General features: G+C 49.4%; 7 protein-coding genes across 7 annotated transcripts; 6 read left to right on the top strand and 1 right to left on the bottom strand.

Annotated features, from left to right (window-relative positions):
* Positions 1-1,410: 1,410 nt before the first annotated feature.
* nbp35 (Fe-S cluster-binding ATPase) lies at positions 1,411-2,627 on the top strand (the record flags this gene model as incomplete). Its single annotated transcript, XM_024834944.1, has 2 exons — positions 1,411-1,627; positions 1,681-2,627. Exons 1-2 carry the CDS (start codon positions 1,558-1,560, stop codon positions 2,625-2,627), a joined length of 1,017 nt encoding a protein of 338 aa, XP_024694102.1. The 5' UTR covers positions 1,411-1,557.
* Positions 2,628-4,696: 2,069 nt separating this feature from the next.
* On the top strand, positions 4,697-8,314 carry P168DRAFT_295953 (Anp1-domain-containing protein; the record flags this gene model as incomplete). The annotated part of the gene is made up of 5 exons (XM_024838081.1): positions 4,697-5,332; positions 5,402-5,712; positions 6,843-7,522; positions 7,577-7,896; positions 7,949-8,314. The coding sequence occupies 5 exons, from the start codon at positions 4,697-4,699 to the stop codon at positions 8,312-8,314; spliced, it is 2,313 nt and encodes a 770-aa protein (XP_024694101.1).
* Positions 8,315-8,978: 664 nt separating this feature from the next.
* On the top strand, positions 8,979-10,495 carry P168DRAFT_232935 (putative sister chromatid cohesion protein Dcc1; the record flags this gene model as incomplete). Its single annotated transcript, XM_024833350.1, has 5 exons — positions 8,979-9,097; positions 9,204-9,570; positions 9,627-10,014; positions 10,096-10,262; positions 10,331-10,495. The coding sequence occupies 5 exons, from the start codon at positions 8,979-8,981 to the stop codon at positions 10,493-10,495; spliced, it is 1,206 nt and encodes a 401-aa protein (XP_024694100.1).
* A 174-nt stretch (positions 10,496-10,669) lies between these two features.
* Positions 10,670-11,860, bottom strand: P168DRAFT_295951 (uncharacterized protein; the record flags this gene model as incomplete). Its single annotated transcript, XM_024838080.1, has 1 exon — positions 10,670-11,860. The coding sequence occupies one exon, from the start codon at positions 11,858-11,860 to the stop codon at positions 10,670-10,672; it is 1,191 nt and encodes a 396-aa protein (XP_024694099.1).
* A 1,654-nt stretch (positions 11,861-13,514) lies between these two features.
* Positions 13,515-15,974, top strand: P168DRAFT_317028 (uncharacterized protein; the record flags this gene model as incomplete). The annotated part of the gene is made up of 3 exons (XM_024840068.1): positions 13,515-14,182; positions 14,253-14,527; positions 14,599-15,974. The coding sequence occupies 3 exons, from the start codon at positions 13,515-13,517 to the stop codon at positions 15,972-15,974; spliced, it is 2,319 nt and encodes a 772-aa protein (XP_024694098.1).
* Positions 15,975-18,945: 2,971 nt separating this feature from the next.
* Positions 18,946-19,595, top strand: P168DRAFT_303293 (uncharacterized protein). Its single transcript, XM_024838737.1, has 3 exons — positions 18,946-19,035; positions 19,091-19,171; positions 19,234-19,595. The coding sequence occupies exons 1-3, from the start codon at positions 19,000-19,002 to the stop codon at positions 19,546-19,548; spliced, it is 432 nt and encodes a 143-aa protein (XP_024694097.1). The 5' UTR covers positions 18,946-18,999; the 3' UTR covers positions 19,549-19,595.
* A 224-nt stretch (positions 19,596-19,819) lies between these two features.
* Positions 19,820-21,387, top strand: P168DRAFT_280430 (uncharacterized protein; the record flags this gene model as incomplete). Its single annotated transcript, XM_024835867.1, has 8 exons — positions 19,820-19,897; positions 19,958-20,064; positions 20,127-20,630; positions 20,921-20,927; positions 21,020-21,038; positions 21,102-21,248; positions 21,300-21,332; positions 21,377-21,387. 8 exons carry the CDS (start codon positions 19,820-19,822, stop codon positions 21,385-21,387), a joined length of 906 nt encoding a protein of 301 aa, XP_024694096.1.
* Between the last annotated feature and the right edge of the window lie 1,959 nt (positions 21,388-23,346).

Genomic DNA, 23,346 nt, shown 5'->3' with positions numbered 1-23,346 from the left:
TATAGTGGACGGACGACAGACTTCCCCTCTACCCGTCCTATCCGAAAATCAAAACCCCGGTCAAGCCCATTCAACAAGACCAGACTGCAGTTTCGCGCGGGGAACGTTGGAGTAGCCATCAGTCGCATCGAACCCACGATATCCTAGCGGTAAATGCGGATCCCTTTTAGGACGAGAGCCCGAAGGTCACTGGACAACCCAGACGCATTGAATCAGATTATTTACCACGCTAAGATCCAGCCTGCATACAGCCGGTGCCTCACTGCTGACCACAGACTCATCTGGATGCAACAAGATATCCATGACTAGAATGTCATTGAGCGATCCCGTACAATCAGAGCCCGTCCTGCGTCGGATTACGGGTGCAGCACTGGCCCTTGCGGTTCTCTGAAAGGGAAATTGATCATCATGATACTGTTCCGCGTGAGTCTGTGTCCTGCAGCCTCGGAGGCAAGCGGATGGATGCTAAATGGCAGTGTACTGTCTATAGAGGTAATCTATACCCACGGGCCTTGTATTGGCGAAGCTCTTCGCAGTAGTATCGTACGGAGTTGCATGGTCCCTTACGGCGTAGATGTCACCCACTTAAGTGGCCTCAATATAACCAGCTATGGGGCTGTAGAAGTTGGTTGAAGTGGGTAGAAGATGATATCATTGCTGCGTTGAGAAACAGTAACCGGAGGTATAATATTACCTCCGTACCTGTCCCTGTATTGTGCAATCATATTCCCCGGCCGTCAAATCAACCATATTAAAGTTCTGACAACCATAATGGGCTGGTCGATGTTAGTAATGGTAACGCATCGTGACAACCATATCGCGTAGCCCCTCACTAATATGTACTGGCCCTGGGAAAGGGTCCAAGGGGGCTGCCTTGCCCAGGCTGCATTACCCCTCACCTTCGAAGAGACCACAGTAGATCATCAACGATGCATGAGGGAAATACCTGAGCAATGGACCTTACTCGTGCACAAGCCGCCTATATCCCCCAAGTTAAGTAACACAAGACGATCCTCCTCGATGCACATCATTTTGGCGCGGCTAGCAAGTAGCAACATGTTGATTTAGTATTTACCCCGCTCGCGTCCATTAACCTGATACAAAAGAGGACAAGAGAGCGGCTTGGTAGTGCTTGTCGCGGACGAGAAAGGATCATATAGACCACGCCATCAGACTTAGATCTAAGACATGGAGATCATTTCAGGTAGTACCTTAGTAAATCAGTTAGACAATGGGCGGAAATGGAATAGTAAACTTCTACGAAGGAGCAAGAAGCACACAGTATGCACTATGTGTATTATCGATCTTATCGCTCAGGCACCAATCGCCACTGGGGGGTTTGTCATCCCGATAAGACTCCGGTGCTGATTATCAAGCACCCTGGGACTTTTCTGCCTTCCGCCACTTTGTCGACTACGTTCAGAGGGTGATATCTCTTATATTATCGGATTTTATTCCCTTTGGCTCAGAGGCTATATCCGTTGCCTAACAAAGATTTCAATAAACGATTTATACCCCGTCTAGTATCCCAGCCAGTTGGTGAGCTGAAACTTCACAATGGCACCTTCGTTGGAGGAGCCAACGCCAGGCCTGGACGCGGCGTCGAACCTGGTCGCACCGGAGCCAGGTATGTACACTACCGTGAACGGGAGTTGTTTCTATGCATTCGCTGATAACAAGCAGAACACTGCCCCGGACCCGAATCCGAGCAAGCCGGCAAAGGCGACGCCTGCGCCGGCTGTCCCAACCAGAACATCTGTGCGACCGCGCCCAAAGGCCCCGACCCCGACATCCCGATCATCACCGAGCGCCTTTCGCAAATCCGGCACAAGATCCTCGTGCTCTCCGGGAAAGGCGGAGTCGGTAAATCGACGTTCTCGTCCCTTCTCGCGCACGCGTTCGCCTCCAACCCCGATTCGACCGTCGGAGTGATGGACACCGATATCTGCGGGCCGTCGATACCGAAGCTGATGGGCGTCGAGGCGGAGACGATCCACGTGAGCAATGCGGGCTGGAGTCCCGTGTGGGTGACGGATAACCTGGGCGCGATGAGCATCCAGTTCATGCTGCCGAACCGGGACGATGCGATTATCTGGCGCGGGCCGAAGAAGAACGGGCTCATTAAGCAGTTTTTGAAGGATGTGGATTGGGGAGAGCTCGATTACCTGATTGTTGATACGCCGCCGGGCACCTCGGATGAACATCTGTCGGTTAATTCGCTGTTGAAGGAATCTGGTGTTGACGGCGCCGTGCTCGTCACGACGCCCCAGGAAGTTTCCCTGCTGGATGTGAGGAAGGAGATTGATTTCTGCCGCAAGGCTGGGATTCGCGTCTTGGGATTGGTGGAGAACATGTCGGGCTTCGTCTGTCAGAATTGTTCGACCGAGTCGAAGATCTTCCGGGCCACGACGGGAGGAGGAAAGCGGTTGGCGAAGAAAATGGGGATTCCTTTCCTGGGGGCGGTGCCGCTTGACCCGCGAGTCGGGATGGCCTGTGACTATGGGGAGAGTTTCGTGGACAATTTCCCGGACAGCCCGGCTTCGCAGGCTATTAGGAAGGTTGTGCGCTCGGTTGGACAGTTGGTTGGGGAGAATCCGGACGATGTGCTGCCGGAGGATACGGCTTAGTGGTTGGTTACTTGCATTCGTTTTTTATTTAGCATAGTTTCGAGCGCGATGCATTGGACAGCGACTTGGGATAACAAGGAGTTTTCGGTGTTTGACTTGCAGGGGTTTGATATTGAGGCTTTGATCATATAGTATTGCCTCGATAGTGACTACGTGACTAGATGTCGATTAGAGCAACATAACTATAAAATCTACCAGTTGCATGCCAATCCTACTATCCTTGTAGCCGGTACCCATCTAGTTTGTCATATCACTCATAGCAGACGTAGTATATCTCAAACTTGCAGGTGGATGATATGGATTGGGTTTTAGAGAAATACTTCCTAAGTGGGAACAGTAGCTGGTCACTTAGTAGAGATGCTAGTGATTAGACGATTGAGAATACCTTTCAAGTAGATTAGAGAAGAATTCTAAATACAGATGGAATGTTTACATTGACATCAGAGCCTTCATGAAGATGTGTACATAGATATTCTCAGACACCCCACCAAAACCCCGAGTCGGCATCTGGTCGGGCTTGATATGGCTGATATCCGACAGATGGCATTGGGATGATAACAGTTAAGGTAGTGGTAGCCCTAAACTGCCTACTCGATCAATGAGCTGCCATAGGCTACCAAGAGTGTTAGCTTTTAAACGTAAAATTCCAACTTAAATAGCCACACACACAGACACACACAGTGTGATAAAGAGAGGGTGAAATTACGAAGAAACTATGCCGAGAGACAGTGGCTGCAGGTCAAAATGCATTCGGCTGGCGCGATTTGAAAGTATCGCCGCCAGGACGCCACTGATCATTTTCCCCGTGTCTAAGTATAGACCGGACAGGTCATCAGATTTTAACACTAAATTTTAGGTGATTAATAATAAATAATATTGGGTGTCATACTGTCGCTTGTCTAGAAGCTGATAGTTAAGATTATGGCTTTTGTATGCCAACGTGTCTGAATCAGTTCTATAGTTCATCCACACTAAGTACCTAAGTTAGGTACTTATTGCCTCTCAAATTCTGGCGACAATGGGTTCCCACTTGAACAGGGTTGGTAGTTGAGGGTAATCCTTAACCTTTGGCTAGCTGTCTCTAACACTGAGGCTACATCGCGGTCTTAAGCGATCTGACATTGCAACCTCTGATTCCATTTCCCTCCGTCGTGCATGGATCTGTCCTCCCACGTCTACGGTCCATGCTGGGACATGTCTTACCTCTGGGTTGGAGCATATACGATTCTGTCGTGTTTTGAATAGCTGACAGCTTATAACTTTTCAGTCTATAATTATCGTCGTTATCATCATCACCGTAATTTGAATTAATTTGGCTTGGTACGCCTTAGAATAGTGTTCATTTATAGTCTCGTTCAAATCTCCCTCGAATATACAATACCATCCAATGATCAAATAGGAATGCTAGGAATCCTCGTTTAAATCAGGCTCCTTAAACACTTGTCACTCTTAGGCAATCCTCTTGCTCACTCCCTCTCTCCTTCGGCGTCAATAATGTACTCGCCCTGGCCTATTATTTTCTTATGCCAAGTGGACCACGTCCGATGAGATCCCCGCCACTTGGTTTCACTTCGGTTGGCCTCCCTCTCTCTAGACCGGTCTGGCGCATCAAAATACAGATCGCCTCGGACCCCAGCCGCTTATGACGCCTCTAGTCTGATGGCCAGCCTTTTTTCTTTCTTCCTTTTTAAACTTCCGAATTTCTCATTTTTCTCCTTTCATCTTGTTGTTTTGGACTTGTGTTCTGTTCTACGACGTTTACGACTCAGCCCCGAGCGCCAGAGCTGAGCTGCGCTTGATAAAAGGGAGGAGGGGGGCGTGGAATGATCTGCTGGGAGTGAGTTTTTGTCCTGGATCTTTCTTTGTTTTTTTTGCGCTTGTTGGGCTATTGTTGAGATATGCCCGACTCCCTTCGATCTTTTTGTTTGGCAGCGTCATTGTTTATTGTTCTCCACATAACAACGTGCCAGACAACCGAGTGTCCTTGAATGCGTGTCCAAATTCTCCGCGAGCCCTACCGTTAACCCCGACAAATTTCCACATACCTCACAACCTACCAGAAGCTCCCCATGGCCACTCACCTCATCGGGACGGCAATCATCACCGGCGGAAACGGGCTCCTGGGATCCGAAATAGCAGTGGCTATCGCCAAAGCGCAGCCCTTCGTCCATATTCTTCTGGTGGCGCGCGATATCAGATCCGACAGCGTCCGCAACGTGACGGAGAGGATCCGCCTTATCGGGCCCCGGTCGATAGAAGTGGCCCGGGCCGACCTGGCCAGTTTCAACTCGGTCGTCAGCTTTTCGCAGAACACGGTGGAGCGGGTGCAGAATAAAGAGATCCCTCCGGTAATTCTGCTGATCAATTCCGCTGCCACGTCGTCGTATGTGGACGATGGGGTGACACGGGACGGCCACGACCCTGTGTACCAGACGAACTGCATCGCCCCGTTCTTGTTGACGGTCAGTCTACTTGAGGCGTTCCGTGCTGGCGATGGGACGCCCAATGGCGGGGCTAGGGTGATCAATGTTGGCTGCTCCGCTATGTCTAGGGGCTCTTTGGACTACTTCGACAAGACCGATGCTACCGGTATTAACGGGCGCCCCGGGACGCCCCTCAGTGCGAAGGAGAGTAGTATACGGTTCGGGAGTAGCAAGCTCTTGATGAGCGCTGCCATGTATACCTTGCGCCGGAGTCTAGTGTTGGTCAGTTGAACCCTTACCCCGCTTCCGAATCTGCCAAAAGGCCACTCCCACTGACGAGGTACTCCACAGAACGGCAACATCTCACTAAACATCTGCACGCTCGATCCGGGCGCAATGGCAGGGGAGAGCCATCTAGCCACCACAACGCCCCTCTCGGTCCGAATGGCACATCAAGCTCGGTCTGGACTCGGGCCCCTCCTTCGGATCTTCTCGAAGAGTGCCATCAACAAGGCCCGTGTTCCCGCCAAGGCGATCGTGAAAGTCGCATTCCAGAGAGACACGGTGGAGAAATGGGGCAGAGAGCGGTATTATATCCTGGACAGCGAATACGAGGCCGGATCCGTCATTCCTATGTTGCGCGACCCGCCTCGGATGGATATGTTGCTTAAAAAGGTGATGCGACAGGTCGAGATTGGGGTGAAGGGGATGGGGTCGCCTGAATCGCGCATTTCACGGTTGAGTGGTCGCTGATTTTTTCTTCTTTATTTATTAATATTTCTTTTCTTTTGGAATAAATACTTCTTTTCTTTTGGTACACTGGCATTGCGATGGTTGGCATTTTGGGAGCGTGGGTTTTATTTATCTTATATCTCTTTGTTACTTTACAGGATTCTCAATAGGTGTGCCCTAGATAAAAGATCGGCAGGCACTCGGGTGGATTGAAATGAACCACCACCGATAAGGATGAATACATGGAACATTCAAGATTAATTTCATCAATCTAACCGAGCAACAAGCAACGTCGCATATCCGCAAACAGAAAAGACAGGCCGATCTTTCCCCTCTGGACTACCGGATTTGGAGGACCTTACTAGGTTCGAGGTGGAGTTTGGAGGGGCCAGACAGACAGGAAGACCGCCGGACCAATTGTTTCCACCAAAGAAAGACCCCGTAGCAGGTAAAGTAAGGTGGCCGTTACTAGTAACTCACACTCACTTGGGGAACACCTCAGGCCTGACTGTTTCAAGTTTCATCTTCTCTTCTCCTCTCACTTCTTCTATCTTTTCCCTTACCAACCCTTTCGTTTCTTCTTTCTTTCCTTATTTTCTTTTCTCATTTGAGTTTCACCTTCTTCTTTGATTCCCTTATTAATATCTTTCTCCCTGTGAGATCTGTGATCCGTGATCCCATTGTCATTCTTTCAACACCCTTGTTCTACCCTGCAGACCGGTTGGCCGCGCACGCCACCAAGTGGCTGCATCTCGCACTAGAGGGATCCAAGAAGTCCACCTTTATTTCCAATCGCCCGGACCAGAACCACAGGTGGTTTGTGAGGTTCCTGGGTCTTCGGGGGTCGACTTGTTAGCTTCTTTATGCGGCTGTCCTCGAAGACATGAATAGGCATCACGCCTTCGCGAATGGCCACGCCGCCTATCCTCGCGGTCACCAAAGTACCTTTTCCATCACTCCTCACCAGTAAGTCCCATTCCATGTTGCATGTCGCTCAGGTTGAGTCTCTGCGCCGGCCAGCGAGCGTGAACGAAATGCTCACTGGTCCTCTTCGCGACAGCTTTCAACCCCGTTCACAACCCGCTCTCCGACGTCGCCGACAACTCATCTTCCGATTAGGCCTCATCGCCGCCATCTCGCTATTCCTTTTCGTCTTCATCTTCCCTTCATGGCGGTCCGCGCTCCTCCCCAGTGTGTCCTTGGGTCTCTTTGCCGCCAACGATCTGCAGATCCAGACCGTACGATACTATGATCTTGCCCAGGTTCAGGGATCGGAAAGTGGCTGGGAACGGGAGGAGCGGGTGCTCATGTGTACGCCGCTCCGGGATGCCGCGTCCCATCTCCCCATGTTCTTTTCGCATCTGCGAAATCTCACATACCCCCACCACCTGATCGACTTGGCGTTTCTCGTGTCGGATTCGAAGGATGACACATCGGGGATGCTGACTCGTATGCTGGATGAACTGCAAACCGACCCCGATCGCTCCATGTCCTTTGGCGAGATTTCCGTGATTCGCAAGGACTTTGGGCAGAAGGTGACGCAGGATGTGGAGAGCAGACACGGCTTTGCCGCTCAAGCGGGGCGTCGAAAGTTGATGGCCCAGGCGAGGAATTGGCTACTGAGTGCCACCCTGCGCCCGACTCACAGCTGGGTCTACTGGAGGGATGCGGATGTCGAAACTGCGCCGACGACGATCCTCGAAGACCTCATGCGACACGACAAGGATGTCATCGTGCCGAGTGAGTGGGAATCAACAATTAAAGATAGGATGGACTGTAGCTAATCTTTTCCAGATGTCTGGCGCCCGCTTCCCGACTGGTTGGGGGGCGAACAACCGTACGACTTGAACTCGTGGCAGGAATCCGAAACCGCTCTCGCGCTGGCCGAGACCCTGGACGAGGATGCGGTCATTGTGGAAGGGTACGCCGAATATGCGACCTGGCGGCCGCATCTCGCTTATCTTCGCGACCCATACGGAGATCCTGATATGGAGATGGACCTCGACGGCGTGGGGGGTGTCAGTATCCTGGCCAAGGCACGGGTGTTTCGCGCCGGTGTGCATTTCCCGGCTTTCAGTTTTGAGAAGCATGCGGAGACGGAAGGTTTCGGAAAGGTGAGACTCCTCTTGGCCTTTATCATCATCCTGTATACTAACACTGGATCAGCTGGCCAAACGAATGGGGTTTTCAGTCGTCGGCTTGCCGCATTACACCATCTGGCATCTTTACGAACCGAGCGTGGACGACCTTCGACACATGGAGGAGATGGAACTCGAGCGACAGTACCGCGAGGAAGAAGAGAAGGAACAGGCCGAGCGCGCTCGCCGGGCCGCGCAACTCTTCCGCGACGTCAAAACGGAAAAGGAGATTGACAACGCTTTTGTCAAGGACGATATGGAAACCGACCAGCAGGCGCGCAAGGTGTCTGATTTTGCGAAACACGATACCGTCCAGGGTGCTGAGGAAGGACCTGCAGTTCCGGTCGTCAAACCGGCCGTTAAACCGGCAGATGCACCGGTTGTCGCTCAATGAACGCCTACTATATGTTCATGCCATTTCCTAGGATTGCAACGCTCGTGCGAAACCTCCATGAATGCCGCGGCAGGCTCAGTTTCGGCCTCTTGTGATTCGCATGGAACAGGTAGCTCTCGTGCTGGCCACAGGGCTGTAGTGCAATTCGCATCGAGCTGGTCCCGTTTGGTTGGATTGTCTCATTTCATTTTATTTTCATGAGGGAGTGTATTGGAGTGTCTGGGGTTGGTTTCTTCAAATGTCGGTTGGTCTTTTTATCTATTTGAAGGGTGTCATTTTGGTCCAAATAACTCAGGGGTAGAATTCAAACTCTGATTTTCTAGTGTATAGTACCATGTTTTGGATCTCCGATATTATTCCACCTGATTTACCTAAGGTCTACGTGCGGAGAGACTTCCCTACCTATAGTTGAGAATACACACTAAATTGTAGGTAGGAAACTACCAGGTACGGATACCTCAAGTAGAATATTAAGCCGTGGCCCGTGCGCGGGAAACGCGTGCCGTAGCGCAGCGCGTTGAGTGCTCCTCCGTTTATTATTTCGACCTCATCCACGACATTGACACACACACACTCTCTCTCGCTCTCTCTCTCTCTCTCTCTCTCTCTCTCTTTCTCTTCCGAGAATATTATATATGAAAGTAGGGTGTAGAGAAGAATCAAAATGTCAACCCAATCCACCCACCCCATCCTCTTCACACACTCCGCTCCGCAGCAGGCATTCCGGTTACTGGAGCTCACGCCTGAATTGGTGGGATTGTTAACGAAGGAGGGGGGAGCTACGTATGTTTTTCCCATCTGCAATTCTATCTATCTTTTCCCCTTGAAGTAAAAAAGACACTCAGATATGAAAGAAAGTATACTATACTAACCAGAAGACCGAACTCAGACTGCAACTAAAATCCCCTGCCCAATCCCAACCGCATTCCCAAAAACCCACCGACCAGCAGCAATACGTCAACCTCTGCACCCCAACCCAAACCTACCGCATCCGAGAAGTCCAGTCCTCGAACTCCCTACACATCATCCGGCCCAGCGATGGGGGCGCCAAACGCGGAGATATCAATATCGTCGGAGGAGCCGGCGCTCAAGTCGGTGAGGAAGGGCTGAATCTCGACCTGGTCGACACGATGACTGCTGTTGCGAAGTGCGGGTCGACGCTTGAGTTGGATGTTCCGTCTGGGGGGTTCTCTGCGAGGCCGTTTTTGGAGGGGTTGGTGGGGGGTTTGATGGGGATGATGGGGATGATGATGATAGTGCGCGGGGGGAGGTAGGGATGAGGGGGGCGGGTATTGGTGGTGGAGAGTGGGAGAAGGAGAGAGGGGACATCATTCGTCGTGTTTTTGACGATGTCCCGTTGTCACTGGCTGAGTGTGAGAGGGGCTGGGTTGAGCTTTGTGCGTTTGTGCTGCCTTGTCGCGGTGAGAGCAGGAGTAAAGCTGTGTCTGAACAGTGTCGACGGCCTTCGGCGCAGGTGAAGATCGACGTGTGGAAGAGGGCTATGGAGGGAGCCGTGCTGCAGGGTATCGACCTGGAGAAGCAGTTCCTGGTGAGGGATTTATGGAAATCTGTTCTTGAAGAGGACGACGATGGTAGTGTCGTGGAGCCGTTCCCTCGGGATCTGTTTGAGGCTGTTGTTAGGCGGGTTTGTGAGTCTGGGGAAGAGTTGGGGGGGCTGTTTGATGATGCGCAGATGAAGTGTGAGTCTTCTTCTTTCGTTTTCCCTTTTGTGTCGGTTGTGAGAAATGGCAATGTTGGGGTAATTACTGACGGTGTGACAGGGGCGAGTATCGACAAGACGAAGTGTTTACAGTGGGTTGGTGAGACTTATCTGGAAGCTGTCGCGCCCTCTACAAAGACAGCTGTTGGTCGTGTTGAATTCCTCGCTGCTTGGAAGAATCATCTTCCTGAGTCGTGGAGGGACGAAGTCGCATTGTCTAAATTAACCGTGAGTCTACCCCCGGAACTACATGGACGAGGCATATCTGCTGGACGGTTTCTGATGATATACTCCAGAACAACTCGTACAAACTTCCTGACCCTACGACTATCTGCTACGTCAACGAAGCAGACCGCCAAAAGCTCAAAAACAATCTGTCCACAGATATCAGCGCCGACACGGCAGCGAAGAAGTCACGGAATTGGCATGAGCTATTCAAAAATAAAAGGCAGAAACGCTGAGCACACTTTGCACTGACAGGTAGAGCTCTGTTGCTCTGTGTCTATATGTCTAAGAGACGTGTCATATGTACCAACCGCGCCAGGACAGGGGCAGTGGATGTTGTCCTCCCTGTCCTCAGAAAGAAATGATTGAACCAAAAAAAAAGGCCCCGAAATGCGACAGCTAGAACGTCACTAACACCAGGCATACTTCTCGTTCCAGAACCACTCCACATCCTTGGTGGGACCTTTCTCGGCATCCGTCCACCTGAAGCACGCGATGCTGCTGTCTTCACGATGGACCACCTTGGCGGTCGGGTCCAAGAGCGCAACCGCCTTCTCCAGCAGGGGGGTGGGGTTCCAGAACTCGACTTGGGCCATGTTCCACTCATACGCCTCGAGCTGAGCACGCCGCAGGATGGAAGCCATGCTCTTGACCGTCGCGTCGGTCTCCTCCGGCGTGGTGGGCTCATCATACACCCACCGCAGGATATACAGCGTGTTCTCCTGGGGAGACTCGCCGAAGTTCCTGTTCCAGGCGCAATACACACCAGAACGTTCTTCCCCGGCGCCCTTGACCGCGGGCGAGCTCCTTTTGGGGTAAATCTTCTTGGAGAGGAACTCCTCTCTCGCCCAGTGCCACTCAAAGTGCTCAAAACTGGGGGCGATGGCTACTTTGGGGGTCTGGCTTTCCTGGGAGGCTACGCGCAGAAAGTCGCGCTCTTTCTGGATCAGCTCGTCATTGCACATGCAGTCCCGGATGTCTTGGGCGTGGAGCGCTGTCGCCTTAGGCAGAGTGGCTGTGGAGAGACCCTCGTCATACTGTTCCTTGGAGATGGGCGGTAGAGAGAGGTGAGAGGACGGGAACGGCTTCCAGCCAAACTGCGCATAGAACTTCTTCCCGATATCCGAAAACAAGACACTGAAGGCAGAGTTTCCGGGCCCCTCGGTACCCATCTGCCGCGTATCGAGCTTCGCGCTCAAAAGCTGCATCATTCTCTTCGCGTAGCCCTGCCCTCGAAACTCCGACCGGCAGTAGACACTCCCAACGCCATACGCCACGACGTCGTCCACTTTGCCGTCGTGGGCGAACAGGGCGTGCTTCTTGTAAGTCTCGCAGGAGCTCAGGATGGTTCTCTGGCCCTCTGGCTGCCGACGGTCCACCAGGATCCAGCAGGTGAGGCCGTCTTTGTTCAGACGCTGCTGCCGCAGGTGGTCCTCTCTTGCGATGTAGGACTCCAGATCCAGGAACCCTTTCCAGGCGGTGCTGTTCAGCTTGATGGTCTCGATCCGTTCCTGCGGCGAGGCTGCGACCAGGGCCAGCTCTGGGGAGTCTCCTGGGGGCAGGACGGGCGTATCATCATACACGGTGTTGGGGGCAATCATAATGTTCGTTCAGATGTTGAGGTAGTGGATGAGACTAAGATAGATTTTCTTCCTGTTGATGTTGATGATGTTGTTGATCCTGTAGAGCTCAAAGATGCCGAGCTGAAGTGTACAAACGGTTCCAAGCTCGAGACTGTCACAGTGGCGGTATATGACAAGTTGAATAAATGTCACAGTTGATCCCCGACGACAAACCGAATCAATTGAATGGATCAAAATCCGGAGAAAAATAAATAAATAATCATTCAAGAACCCCCGTCCGACGTTGCACAAGAGGGGAGCGGTCAAGGGATATTTTTATGTGTCATTGCACTCCGATTCCAAGCGATGGCAAGCGATGAATCTGTTGAGATCCATGAGGTTGTACCTGCCGTTAGAGGTCACAAAGGCTGGTATTATTGGCAGGGAAGTGGGTAACTATGGGGTAATAATACAGACCATACTACCCTACCGTATGTAGATAAGGGCAGGTCATCCCGGTACTGGAATGAGGATCCACCATGGGTACAGAACTATTTCCAGAGCCCGATCTGACTGGGCTGGACCAGTGAGGTGGGCGTCTGGGGAGCCACATCTGTCAGGTTATGTCATCGGTGATGCTGTCTTGGACATGATCTTTGTCACTTGACTTTATTCACGCGGGACCAGAATGCAAGTGATCCAGAGCTGTGAATAAGGATGGTCCAGCCAGTTGGGTTGGATATCCTGGGGTAAATGACCGGATGAGGTTCATGACGACAAAGGTTTCTCACTGTATTTTGTATTTCAGCGACAGATGGAGAATGGGAGAGCGGTGGGGAGTGGCATTATCCCCGCAAGGAAAAGCCACCAGTTGATGCTTGTTCGGTCATCCCACCAAGACTTCACATACCCCACTTTCGCTACAGTATAAGAATCTTGGATGTTGGATCTGTGTCAAGAATCAATCTAGTGTTGGGAGAAACTCCCAGCCAAACATATTGCTCCACTGCTCTCCACCCTCTGGAATCGATTCTTGGGTTCCCTTGGTTCCCTTGGTCCCTCTCGGTCGACCAAGGCCTCCGCTTGGACCTATAGTTCCCCTGGTGATCAACTGCTGTCTACCTAATAGACCATCAACCAGTGAGATATTTCGATAGAAAAAAGACAGACAGACAGACAGACAGACAGACAGACAGACAGACTGCGATACCACTGGATATCATCCATGAAGTAAAGTAGGTTGGGTTTCTGATATCCTTTAGTCCTCTGAAAAAGATCATGTCATTGATATGGGATGACTTTAACCTTCAAGTTGATTTTATTACCCTATCAGTACATTCTGCCACTTTTCTATCATGCCACACGATCATAATGACGGGTGATACTTCCTGTTGCTGTTCTGGGCGGGGAACATATCACTCACATTTCCACTCCTCTTTGCCATCGTGTAGTTCTGTTCACCTCTCCAGCGGGCCTTCACTCTACGCTTACTCTTTGTTTGACCCTCCTTTGGCTCCCCGGCGTGGAATTAGACTTCCCATGCTACCCCCCTTCATTTCCCCAGTGTAATAATTGTGACCTCTCACTCAGACCTCTTAGACCTGCTGTACCAACCTCATCGCACGGGATCATTCTAGCATCAACGCAGAGACCTCTAGCATTTAAAGTCTTTGCGCAACCCAGAGTGACCAGCATGGACGTTGACGATGTCTTTTCCAGACAGTTTGATCTCCTTGGTCAAGAGTATCTTGATCTGGTCATGGGAGACAACGCTGACATCTGGTCGGCTGGGCTCGATCATCCACGATACGGTTACGGTCTCGGTCTCGATGGACACGTTGATCACCAGATCCATCCGCCGAACAACTCTCCTATACCCACGAAGCAGAAGATCCCTGGATACGCTGACTACCACACCCGTTCTTCGAATAACACCCCTATACCCATGAAGCAGGAGATCCCTGGGCCTAATGCGATGTGGTCCATTTTCGAACCGTTTGACAGTTCCGTCGCGCAGACCATCGATCTTACACAAGATTCGATACAGGATGGTATCTCCAACTCGGAGAATCGTGTTGGTTCTCCATCCTACGACGAGAACAGGCTCCTGTCTCAGGTTCTAGAAATCTTCCCAGATATCAGCCTCGCCCATGTGGCAGCCCTGCTCCAGGAAGCAATGACTGGTTCCAGTCATGAAGAAAACAATACGTTAAAGACGCGAATCATCGAGAAGATCCTTAAGAGCTCAAGCTACCCGAAGCAGCAAAAGCACAAGAAAAAGGCCCCAGAAGCTAGCAGTGGTCAGGATGACACAAGATGGGAACATGTGCAGCATCATGACAGCACTTACATAACAACTGCGTATGTTCACCATTTTCATGTCACATCACGGTTCCGATTATCGCGGTCGCCAGCTAACTCTTTTCCAAAGAAGGGAGATTTTGATGCGGACATTCCCATTCGTTCCTCTGCCCTATTTACGACACAATATGCAGGGAAGATCATTGTTTTCGGTCTACGTTGAGCTGTCTTCTTTCGAACGTTCGACCACAAGCCGCAATCGTCCATACATGAGGCTGGTGAGGGGAAGGAGAGTGGAAGACCACGCGAACGATCTCCATAAGGGGGTTGAAATCCCCCCCGCAATAGCAGACACCTTCTTGAAAGAGCTCCAAGCCGCACAGAACAGATCGGAGAGAGACGCCGGTAAGTGAACAGTCAAATGAATATTGAAGGCCTCGAGCGAACAACTGACCAGTGACGATTCCTCAACGAAGACGCTTTCCGTAAGCGCGAGGAAGAAGAGAATGCGGAGAGGCGCAACGAAGAGGAACATACCCGGGCAAGGAACCTTGTGGAATGCCAGTGCTGCTATCTTGACGTGCCGTTGAACAGGGCAATCCATTGCGAGGGAGCCACCATCCATTTCTTTTGCTTCGGCTGCATCCGTAAGAACGCGGAGACCCAGATTGGACTGATGAAATACCAGCTACAGTGTATTGATACCAGTGGTTGCCAGGCGGGTTTCGCCCGCAGTACATTGGAAGATGTATTAGGCCCGTCTCTGACGAAGAAGCTCGACTCCCTTCAGCAAGAAGACGAAGTCCGACGGGCCGGACTGGAGGGCCTCGACAGCTGTCCGTTTTGCGAGTTCAAAGCAGTCTGCGCTCCTATCGAGGAAGATCGAGAATTCCGGTGTCAGAATCCCGCATGCGAAGAAGTCAGCTGTCGCCTGTGCAAAGCGACTAGCCACATCCCCCAGACCTGCGCGGAGGCCGCGAAAGAGAAAGGCATTCCCGAGCGCCACCTGGTGGAAGAGGCCATGAGCAAGGCATTGATCCGTCAATGCCCTCAATGCAAAGTGAACATCGTCAAGGAGTCGGGATGCAACAAGATGATTTGCTCGAAATGTTCCCATGTGATGTGTTACATATGCCGACAGGACATAACGCGCGCGCAGTACAACCACTTCGGACAAGGGCCTGGCTCCTGCCCTACCCATGACCAGGTCCACAACGCTGATGAGCAAGCAGTCAATCAAGCAGAGAAGAGAACCATCGACGAACTCATAGCCGACAACCCGAATCTGACCCGGGAAGAGCTTCTCGTGCACCGTCACAAGCAAACCAAGGTGGATCTGCCACAGGCTCGCCATGGCCTCCATCGCGTTGTCGCCTATGGGCCACCTCAGCCTTACGGCGGTGGTCTCTTTCAATCTCGGTTCGATGGCACGATGCAGGCGCCACAGTTCAACCGGCCAAGTCTATTCGAACCTCCAAATCCATATCCACAAGCAGAACCTCGACCGCGCCGGGCTTTCTACCAAAGGCCCAGGGGACCTGATCCCGGGGCGTTAAATGACAAAGACAAGATAGACCCCCCGACTGGGCCACCAATGGCAAACCTTCCACCCTCTTTGGAATTTCCATTACCCGGCTTTGGACGCCCATCACTCAACCCACCAGCCTTGCGAAACTATGATGGCCTCTTCGCCTTGCCACCCTACACGGCTCATACGCCCATCCAAGGCGCTGCAAACCCGGTTCCTGCCAGAGAACCGACCGAAAGACCGGCTGTCCATATCCCAGAGGCGTCAACCCGTCGACCATACAGGAATATACCCCGTCGGTCCACAGCAGGGCTTATTCCGTGATCTAAGTTGGAGTTGTTATGTTGGTTGGAATATTTTGAATGTATGCATGGATTGGGAATCCGTTTAGTTCAGACATAATTAGTCCTTTACTTTGCATCTATCTTGGTATCACCTCCATTGCCTGCTATTCTATATAGCCCCCCATCCCCACCCCGTTAAGAAATAGCACTACGCACTAGATAAATACGCCATATTACATAAATCGTATATGGTCCTTCTTCTCGTATAATCCACTTACTATCCTCATATTCAACTCAAGCCTATCCCTCTACCTCCCCGTTAACTCAACAATCTTCAGTCTTCCAATAGTTTGTACATATATCCACCATAACAAGCGCATACCAACCAAGGCCATACATACATACATACATACATACGTACTTGATTTTCTCGCCAGCTCAAAGGCTTTCCCTTTCCGTTTCAGTGCTCACCCCTCGCCGCTTTTGGCTTACAGAGTAGATCTGAGCAGGCCCTGAGCGGTCTGAGGCGATCATTGAGCAAGGGGCAAAGAACAGCTACTTCTTGGGTTCATCGACTTATTCGAATTCTCGGATACAATAGCCTTTAGCCAATCTCCGTCACTTCCTGTGGGTAAAGAGGAAACATCATTTGAATCTCGCCCAACGAGGCCAATGACACTGCCGAAGACTTGACAAGGTACAGTAGAGAGTCCTTGGTATGGAAACAGCCCAGTATTCCGTCCAAATTATAGACCGTGGAATCTAACAAGGATGAGTGTCAGTAAGGTCAATATTCGCTGAGATTGGGGTCAGGATACCTAGGTCAATGGCCTGAATTCACTCAAACAGAACATCTATTTCTGTAGAATACATCCCCGCCAGAGAAAAATTTCTTTGGAAATTTCAAAATAGGGTCCCAGACAATCCTAAGGTACGCTTCCACCCTCCGGCCTGTTTCCGCGTGTATCACATATCCCAAAAATGTGCCGAACACATCATCCTTGGAATTGATTTTTGCTCCATGCTCCAATAAAATCATTATGGCATCTATTGCACCATATTCAGCAGCCCAGGAAAGGGGTGTCCGCTTGTTTTGATCACGATCGTTCACTTCCGCATCGCAGAGGCCGTCACCACAATCCGTCGGACGAAGCTGCCGGATCCTGACGTATTGGGCAACGCAGGGAGCTTCTTCAAGAGTCAGATAGCGCTCGATTGAGTAAAGTGACCGCTGAACACACAAGGACAGCCCATCGCGCCTCCTGTATTCATTCACGAAAAGGATGGCTCTCATCAGATCCCGGTGGGATGGTTAATTGAGCAATGTGGGTGGAAGGGAAGAAAGTTGGGTGACGCCAGTGTTTACTCTAAGCATGCCCTAGTCCTTGTGAATCATGGCCAAGCGAGTGGTATTGAAGTTTTGCACCTCTCCAATCGGATTGCTGATGACGTTTATCGTCGATTTGGAGTTGTCCTTGTTCCTGAGGTTGTCAAGTTGTAGGAGGTTGTTGTTGACAGCACACTCAGGCTGATTACTGCAGACTAGACCTCAAAATGATCTGTTCTGATCCAGATCCAAATCTGTCCTGGTCTGCCTTCGGGATAGATCAGGATCAAAAAATTTAGACTTATAGGATAGTTTAATAAAATTTAATCTACTCTATCTTACTAGATTAATAAATAAAATATATATCAGGGATCCTGTAGACTGTAGTTGTTAGGGCGGCTTCTTGATTGATGAGCTAGCTACGCCTAGCCTGGGTCAATACACACTCGTGTGCATTTCAATTTCTGGTAACAGGATCCCAATAGAATGTGGTCCGCAGGAACGTAGTTTGTCAGATGGGAGACAGTTCTGTCAGTACCGATTGGCTGCTGCCTACCTTCAACCCTAACATAAGGGGTAAGCTACCTGGCTTTCTTGATAGTCAGTCATCTAGCCAGCTTCCAATATCCGAGAAAGTCGGCATGCTAAGAGACCATTCCCCACTGTTAGCATGGTCGTATAGTTTCCATTGTAGACTGCTCAAGTTGAAGAATAGAGCACTCAGCACTTCTGTCCTCGGAAGCTCAATGATATCAGTCTTGTAGCCTGGAACCGTCAACGAATTGTTGTATCTGTCATGGGTGTATGTTGTATATCAATCCGCATCAACCCAGTTGATAAAATCGATAGTATCTAATACTCTCAAAGTCAATCAAGGCGACTGTATAGAGAGAGAGAGAGAGTTGCATTATCCTCGATTTTATCACTGTTTCCAGGATCCTTCCGAGACGCTGACGGCCGAAGGGCCCAGGGATTCGGGTCAGTCAGCGCGCATCAGCAGTGTGATCATGGTTTTATGATGATGGTCTTGGGGTGAGAGCAGGTAGGATAAGAGTAAGAACCTGAATTATACCAGGCAACCCCTAATATGTCAGTTACCTGTTCTGTGTTATATAATGTCAAAGCCTCTGAGGAAACGACTAAAAGGGATGAAATGATGACTTCAAATCGGGAAGAGGCATGGGGAACTATGAAGACTATCTGCAGATAGTTAACTACAGAGTACATAGAAATTAGAAATTCCCCTGCCTCGCAGAGATCCTAGGCCTAATCAGGTTAGCCTAGATATATAGTACCTATTTGTCTGACATCGGGCCGTGACTCGTTACTACGTATTATATGATCTAGAAATCTACAGTGGGAGGTAAAAAGTATGTAGAATACCTGAAAAGGGGCTAGCATGCCGCGGTTTGACTGCCCACTATATTTATTATAGATATCCAAACTAAAGTAATTCAACGCGTCGCGTTTTCTGAAGCAATGAGAATCTATAGAAAACCATGCCTCATCATGTGAAGGCAGTCATTGAAGCAGAGAATTGGTATACAAAGCATTGATTTTAGTGGATTTTGGAGGTTTCTGCCCGGCAGAATTTGGCACTTTGAGTAGGCGGTCTATTTGAACCAATCTTACTCGGGTGTTCTAAATACTTTTTACCTCTCACTGTACTTTGTAGATGATCATGTGGGTCTCTACCAAGCTTCCACTAAGTATCTCCACACCAATCATCACTACTATCATGCCTCCAACAACTAAGAGCCTTATTCCACTATCAGTGAGTATTGCACGGCATCGAATCCTCCAAGGTTATGTCGCTCAAATATCCTTAGCCCAAGAGCCTGCCGAAGACCCTGTGTTTGACTGAGGACTGCTCCGCCAAGCCACCCACTAAGATGTCCAGTATTCCCGTGGTGAGGGTATCCCCTAATCATGTTGATAGGTTAAGTTACTGATGTGAATACCTCCTCCAAAGTTCACTGTTCCTCCTGGCTGGACCACAGATCGCGCCGATGACTTCTACGCAGACTGGGAGGATACCAACGCAAGAGGTCAGACTGTCGCGCACGCTTACGGTCTTGGTCCAGGACAACCGATTATGGAGGATGACGACGGCCTGACACAGATCTTTCTGTCTGGTAATAAGTTCTATCTGTGGGATGAGATGAATGATGAAATCTACGAGATAGTCACTCAGGATATCCGTGAGATCGCTGATGTTCTGGGGTATGGAGGACAAGGTGGACTAAACAAAAGGCCCTTAGATCAAGTCGGCGAGCTTGCTCGTTAGGTTCAAATAACGACATAACTGAATCGTATCTTATATCAATACTTTACATAGCCCGCTTCTGACGGGGTGCCCGTTTAAGGGAATTTCTGCCTTAGGTTGAAGATATGAACGAGCAAATTTCTATCTTCAAGTCCCTAACGTCTTCCACTCCCTCAATTTCTGTCCACCATCTCCGGAATTTCTGTCAAGCAATTTGCTGGAAACCTATCTGTCGAAGAGCGTGTCTACTTCATCCTTGTTGCTCTCGTCGGATGGGAAAGACCCCTCCAAAATGCCGCCAGAAGAGGTTCTCAATGGATTCAATGATGTTCTGGTAATTAAGGACGCGTACAGCTGGGAGAAGTCGAAGGTCGGTACTGCACAATATATGCCTTATCTCAAAGAACATGCTTACACCAACAATATGTAGATACTATCATTTATGCGCCATGTGGTCATGAATCCACACTTGTATGACATTGATTACGATGAGAGACCAGCAATTCAAAAACTAGTTCACGAAGTTTATAAGCTCTGGTAGGAAAGAACACATCTGGACTGACTGATCGGATCCTTTGGCTGATAATTATGAATGATAGTCCGCCCGATGGAACCTCCTTCGCAGGGCCACACATGGAGCCTTACCAACCAACGAAGCGCATTCTCAATCCAGAATGGGCTGTCAGCCTTGAACCGACCTCGAAATTCATCATTGACCCTGTCATATACAAGGATGTCCCGTTTTCGGGACTGTTTGACCTTCTTGGGGCCTTCCTGTCCATAAAAGCAGCGCCAATTTCTGCTACCGCAAGCAACTTCTATTTACCGCTGGTGGGAATGTTTGATATGTGGTGTAGTGCTTTGTGTAAACCCTGGCCAATAATGGTCAACTGTACGTGGGTTGATCGTGGAGAAGGAAAAGGCAACTTCTTCCTAGGGGCTTCATGTGCCGGCTACAAGACCAGACACAACCCCTCCGACACCGGCACCTGGGGAAGTGTAGTTAGGGAGAGTAGGTGGAACCTCATTAACGATGACACCATGCGTGGAAGGGGATATTCGATGTACGATTGTCCCCAAACACGAGCTGGTAGAGGTATTTGGTACGGGAATTGCGCAGAAACGATTCCATTCATAAGATTACTTCGGTATATCTCGCAATATCCTTTCTTGACTTACTGCGAAAGCTAATGAACTAGTGATAACCGTGACCCCGGCTCGGTACATGGTCTCGCTTTGAGAAGGGATAAGACGAGAGCCAAAGAGTATGAAAGAGCTAAGGTCAGGGCATCAGTCCGAGACCCGTGCATAAATTGCCAGGAACTTATTATAATGTGGGGAGGAAAAGTGCAAAACTTCAGTATCGATCAGATTAGTACTCCGGCGTAAACAGCGTACTTGTAAGTTTAGCTAGATGAATTCTCTCTATGATATTATGTCACGTCCAGTTTGATTTTCTTAGTAAAACATGCATAACAATACAATGGTTAAGGCATCAGTAACCAAGCAGGGTAAATTATTTAGTGTATACACTGCAGATTAGGACTAATAGAGTAAATACCATTCGGATCCAGAAAGTTGTAATGACTGCCGTGAAAACAGCACACCGCCGAATTATGAATCTCAGAGTTATGCCAACACCGTTGAGTGTCAAAGTAAAGTTCTCTCAACTTTGTTCAAGATAAGGGGAGGGGTTGTGGTAGGACCTCGTGGTCCATTAGGTACGTTTTGGAGAAATTCGTAAATCTATATATTGTATTAAGTTTGTACAGATCTTGTTTTGAAACTAGATTCAAACCGCAAATGTATATTAGTACTTTTCTATGATTATTACTGCTTATTTCACCAGTTAATAGCTAATGGAGATACTCATGGGCGGGACAGTTGCATTCATCTTTTCCCTGCCTGTTAATGCGTGATAGAGCAAACCAGAAATGAACGCCCATGATTTAGTCTGTCACATTACACCCCCACCTCTGGCAATAGAAGCCCTATAATTGTCTATCAATGTCATGGAATAGGACAATCAGTCTCACAAGATTAATCATGAAAAAGACCTGATGTGAGTGCCCCAACTTAGATGGTAAGACTGGGAAACTTTATAGTAGCAGGAAGTAGTGAAGAGAAGATATATTTAGTAAGGTTCATTATATATACAATGGCTGCAGTATTGGTAAAGGAGTAAAAGTCTCTTATTCAAATTTCGCTGCTCAAGCCGCCTAGAAATGGCAGGAATATGCCTGTGCCCTGAGTGCTCACTGAGCACTGGCCTGGGACAGAAAGTACTCAGTGAGCAGGCCCCTGAGCGCCCTCATGAAAGCGGCCGCATCCTGAAGGGGAAATTTTTCAGCGGCTCGAGAAAATCAAGTTCGTATAGGTACATACATATTTACCTCCCTCCCTCAGGTAATGACAGCTTACCGAGGCGACATGCCTACAACACTAAGCATCAGGTACCTACCATATACATACTTTTGCACAAGGGGGTCCTTACATAGTAAGTATAATATGGTATCAAGAGCTTACGGGAAGGTAACGTCTCGAGAGTCGGATAATCAAACAAGTCACTGTACGGTCTAGTATAGTAAATAAGCCATTGGCCATAGTACCCTAGATAAGTGAAGGTGGTCTCGAAAGATTACCTTATTTTGTATACTAGGTATCATCGAAAATCTGTTTCTGGATTCATCCAACCCTCGTAACCATGGGATTATGAGGATGTCTCACACGCGCAGCAACGACACCGCAATAGCACAACGTATGACATCACTACCTTCCTATATAGACTTACAGACTTACAGACAGACAAGGCAAGACAAAACTATACCACAGCAACATACACCCAGAAAACAACACTCACATGCGTAACCCCAAGTACCTGAGTTCATTCCATGAGGGGGATGGTTCAATCCAGCTCGGGTATCTATTGATCTATTGATCTATTTATTTGTTTATCTATCTATCTATCTATTTATCTATTTATCTATTTATCCACGTGACGTGCATCAACTCGGTGCAGTGAACAAGTCTATCTTTCATTTCCCCTCATTCTGAACCACCCCCCCATGGGGCTTCAGTGATGACTATATGTAGTCTGGCGGCTGCGACACGACACGACCCCGGCTAGAGTTGCCGTTCGGCCACTTTCGGTTTCTGCGGTCTCCCCGCAAAACCAAACCAGATTGCGGGGTGGACTAGGATTTCTGCTCCATCGTCATCTGTATCTTCTTCCACTCCAGAGAACGTGTATCAAATACTTTTGGATACACGGATGGTGCTCCGTTTTTCACCCCTCACACGACCAATCCCGGATGCACTTAGATTGCCAAAGCAGTTGGAACATACACGTCGATAGCGTCATATGCCACTATAGTATGAAATAGACATGTATCAATTACGGAAAGTAGGCTCGTATCCACTCGATGGGCCATTGACGACAGATCTGGCGATCTTGTAGCTAGTGCTAGATGGTTGAATTTGCTAGGTTCATGGATGGAGCTCAACAAAAGAGACGAGAAATACAATATGAAATGGTATGAAAATGGAATGGTCCGATAGTAATAAAAAAAAAATGGAGGGAGATTGGAGAGAAAAGCGGGTGGAAAGGAAAGATGGAAAGAAAAAGGACGGTGAAAGGGAGAAAAAAAAGGTAATAAGAGCCAAGTCGGAAAAAGGAACGTGACAAGAAAAGAAGGGGGGGGAAAGATGGGGAGGTAAAAAACATGAAAAAAAGATCCAAGGAAAAGGAAAGATATGAACCAGATCTATGTAATGCCATGCGAATCCCAAAAATCGTCCGCTCCCCATTTTATATATTTG

This window comes from Aspergillus campestris (assembly GCF_002847485.1).
Source record: "Aspergillus campestris IBT 28561 chromosome Unknown P168scaffold_4, whole genome shotgun sequence".
NCBI classification, from domain to species: domain Eukaryota; kingdom Fungi; phylum Ascomycota; class Eurotiomycetes; order Eurotiales; family Aspergillaceae; genus Aspergillus; species Aspergillus campestris.
Note: the sequence above shows the minus strand (reverse complement) of the source record. Positions and strands in the feature narration are given on the sequence as shown.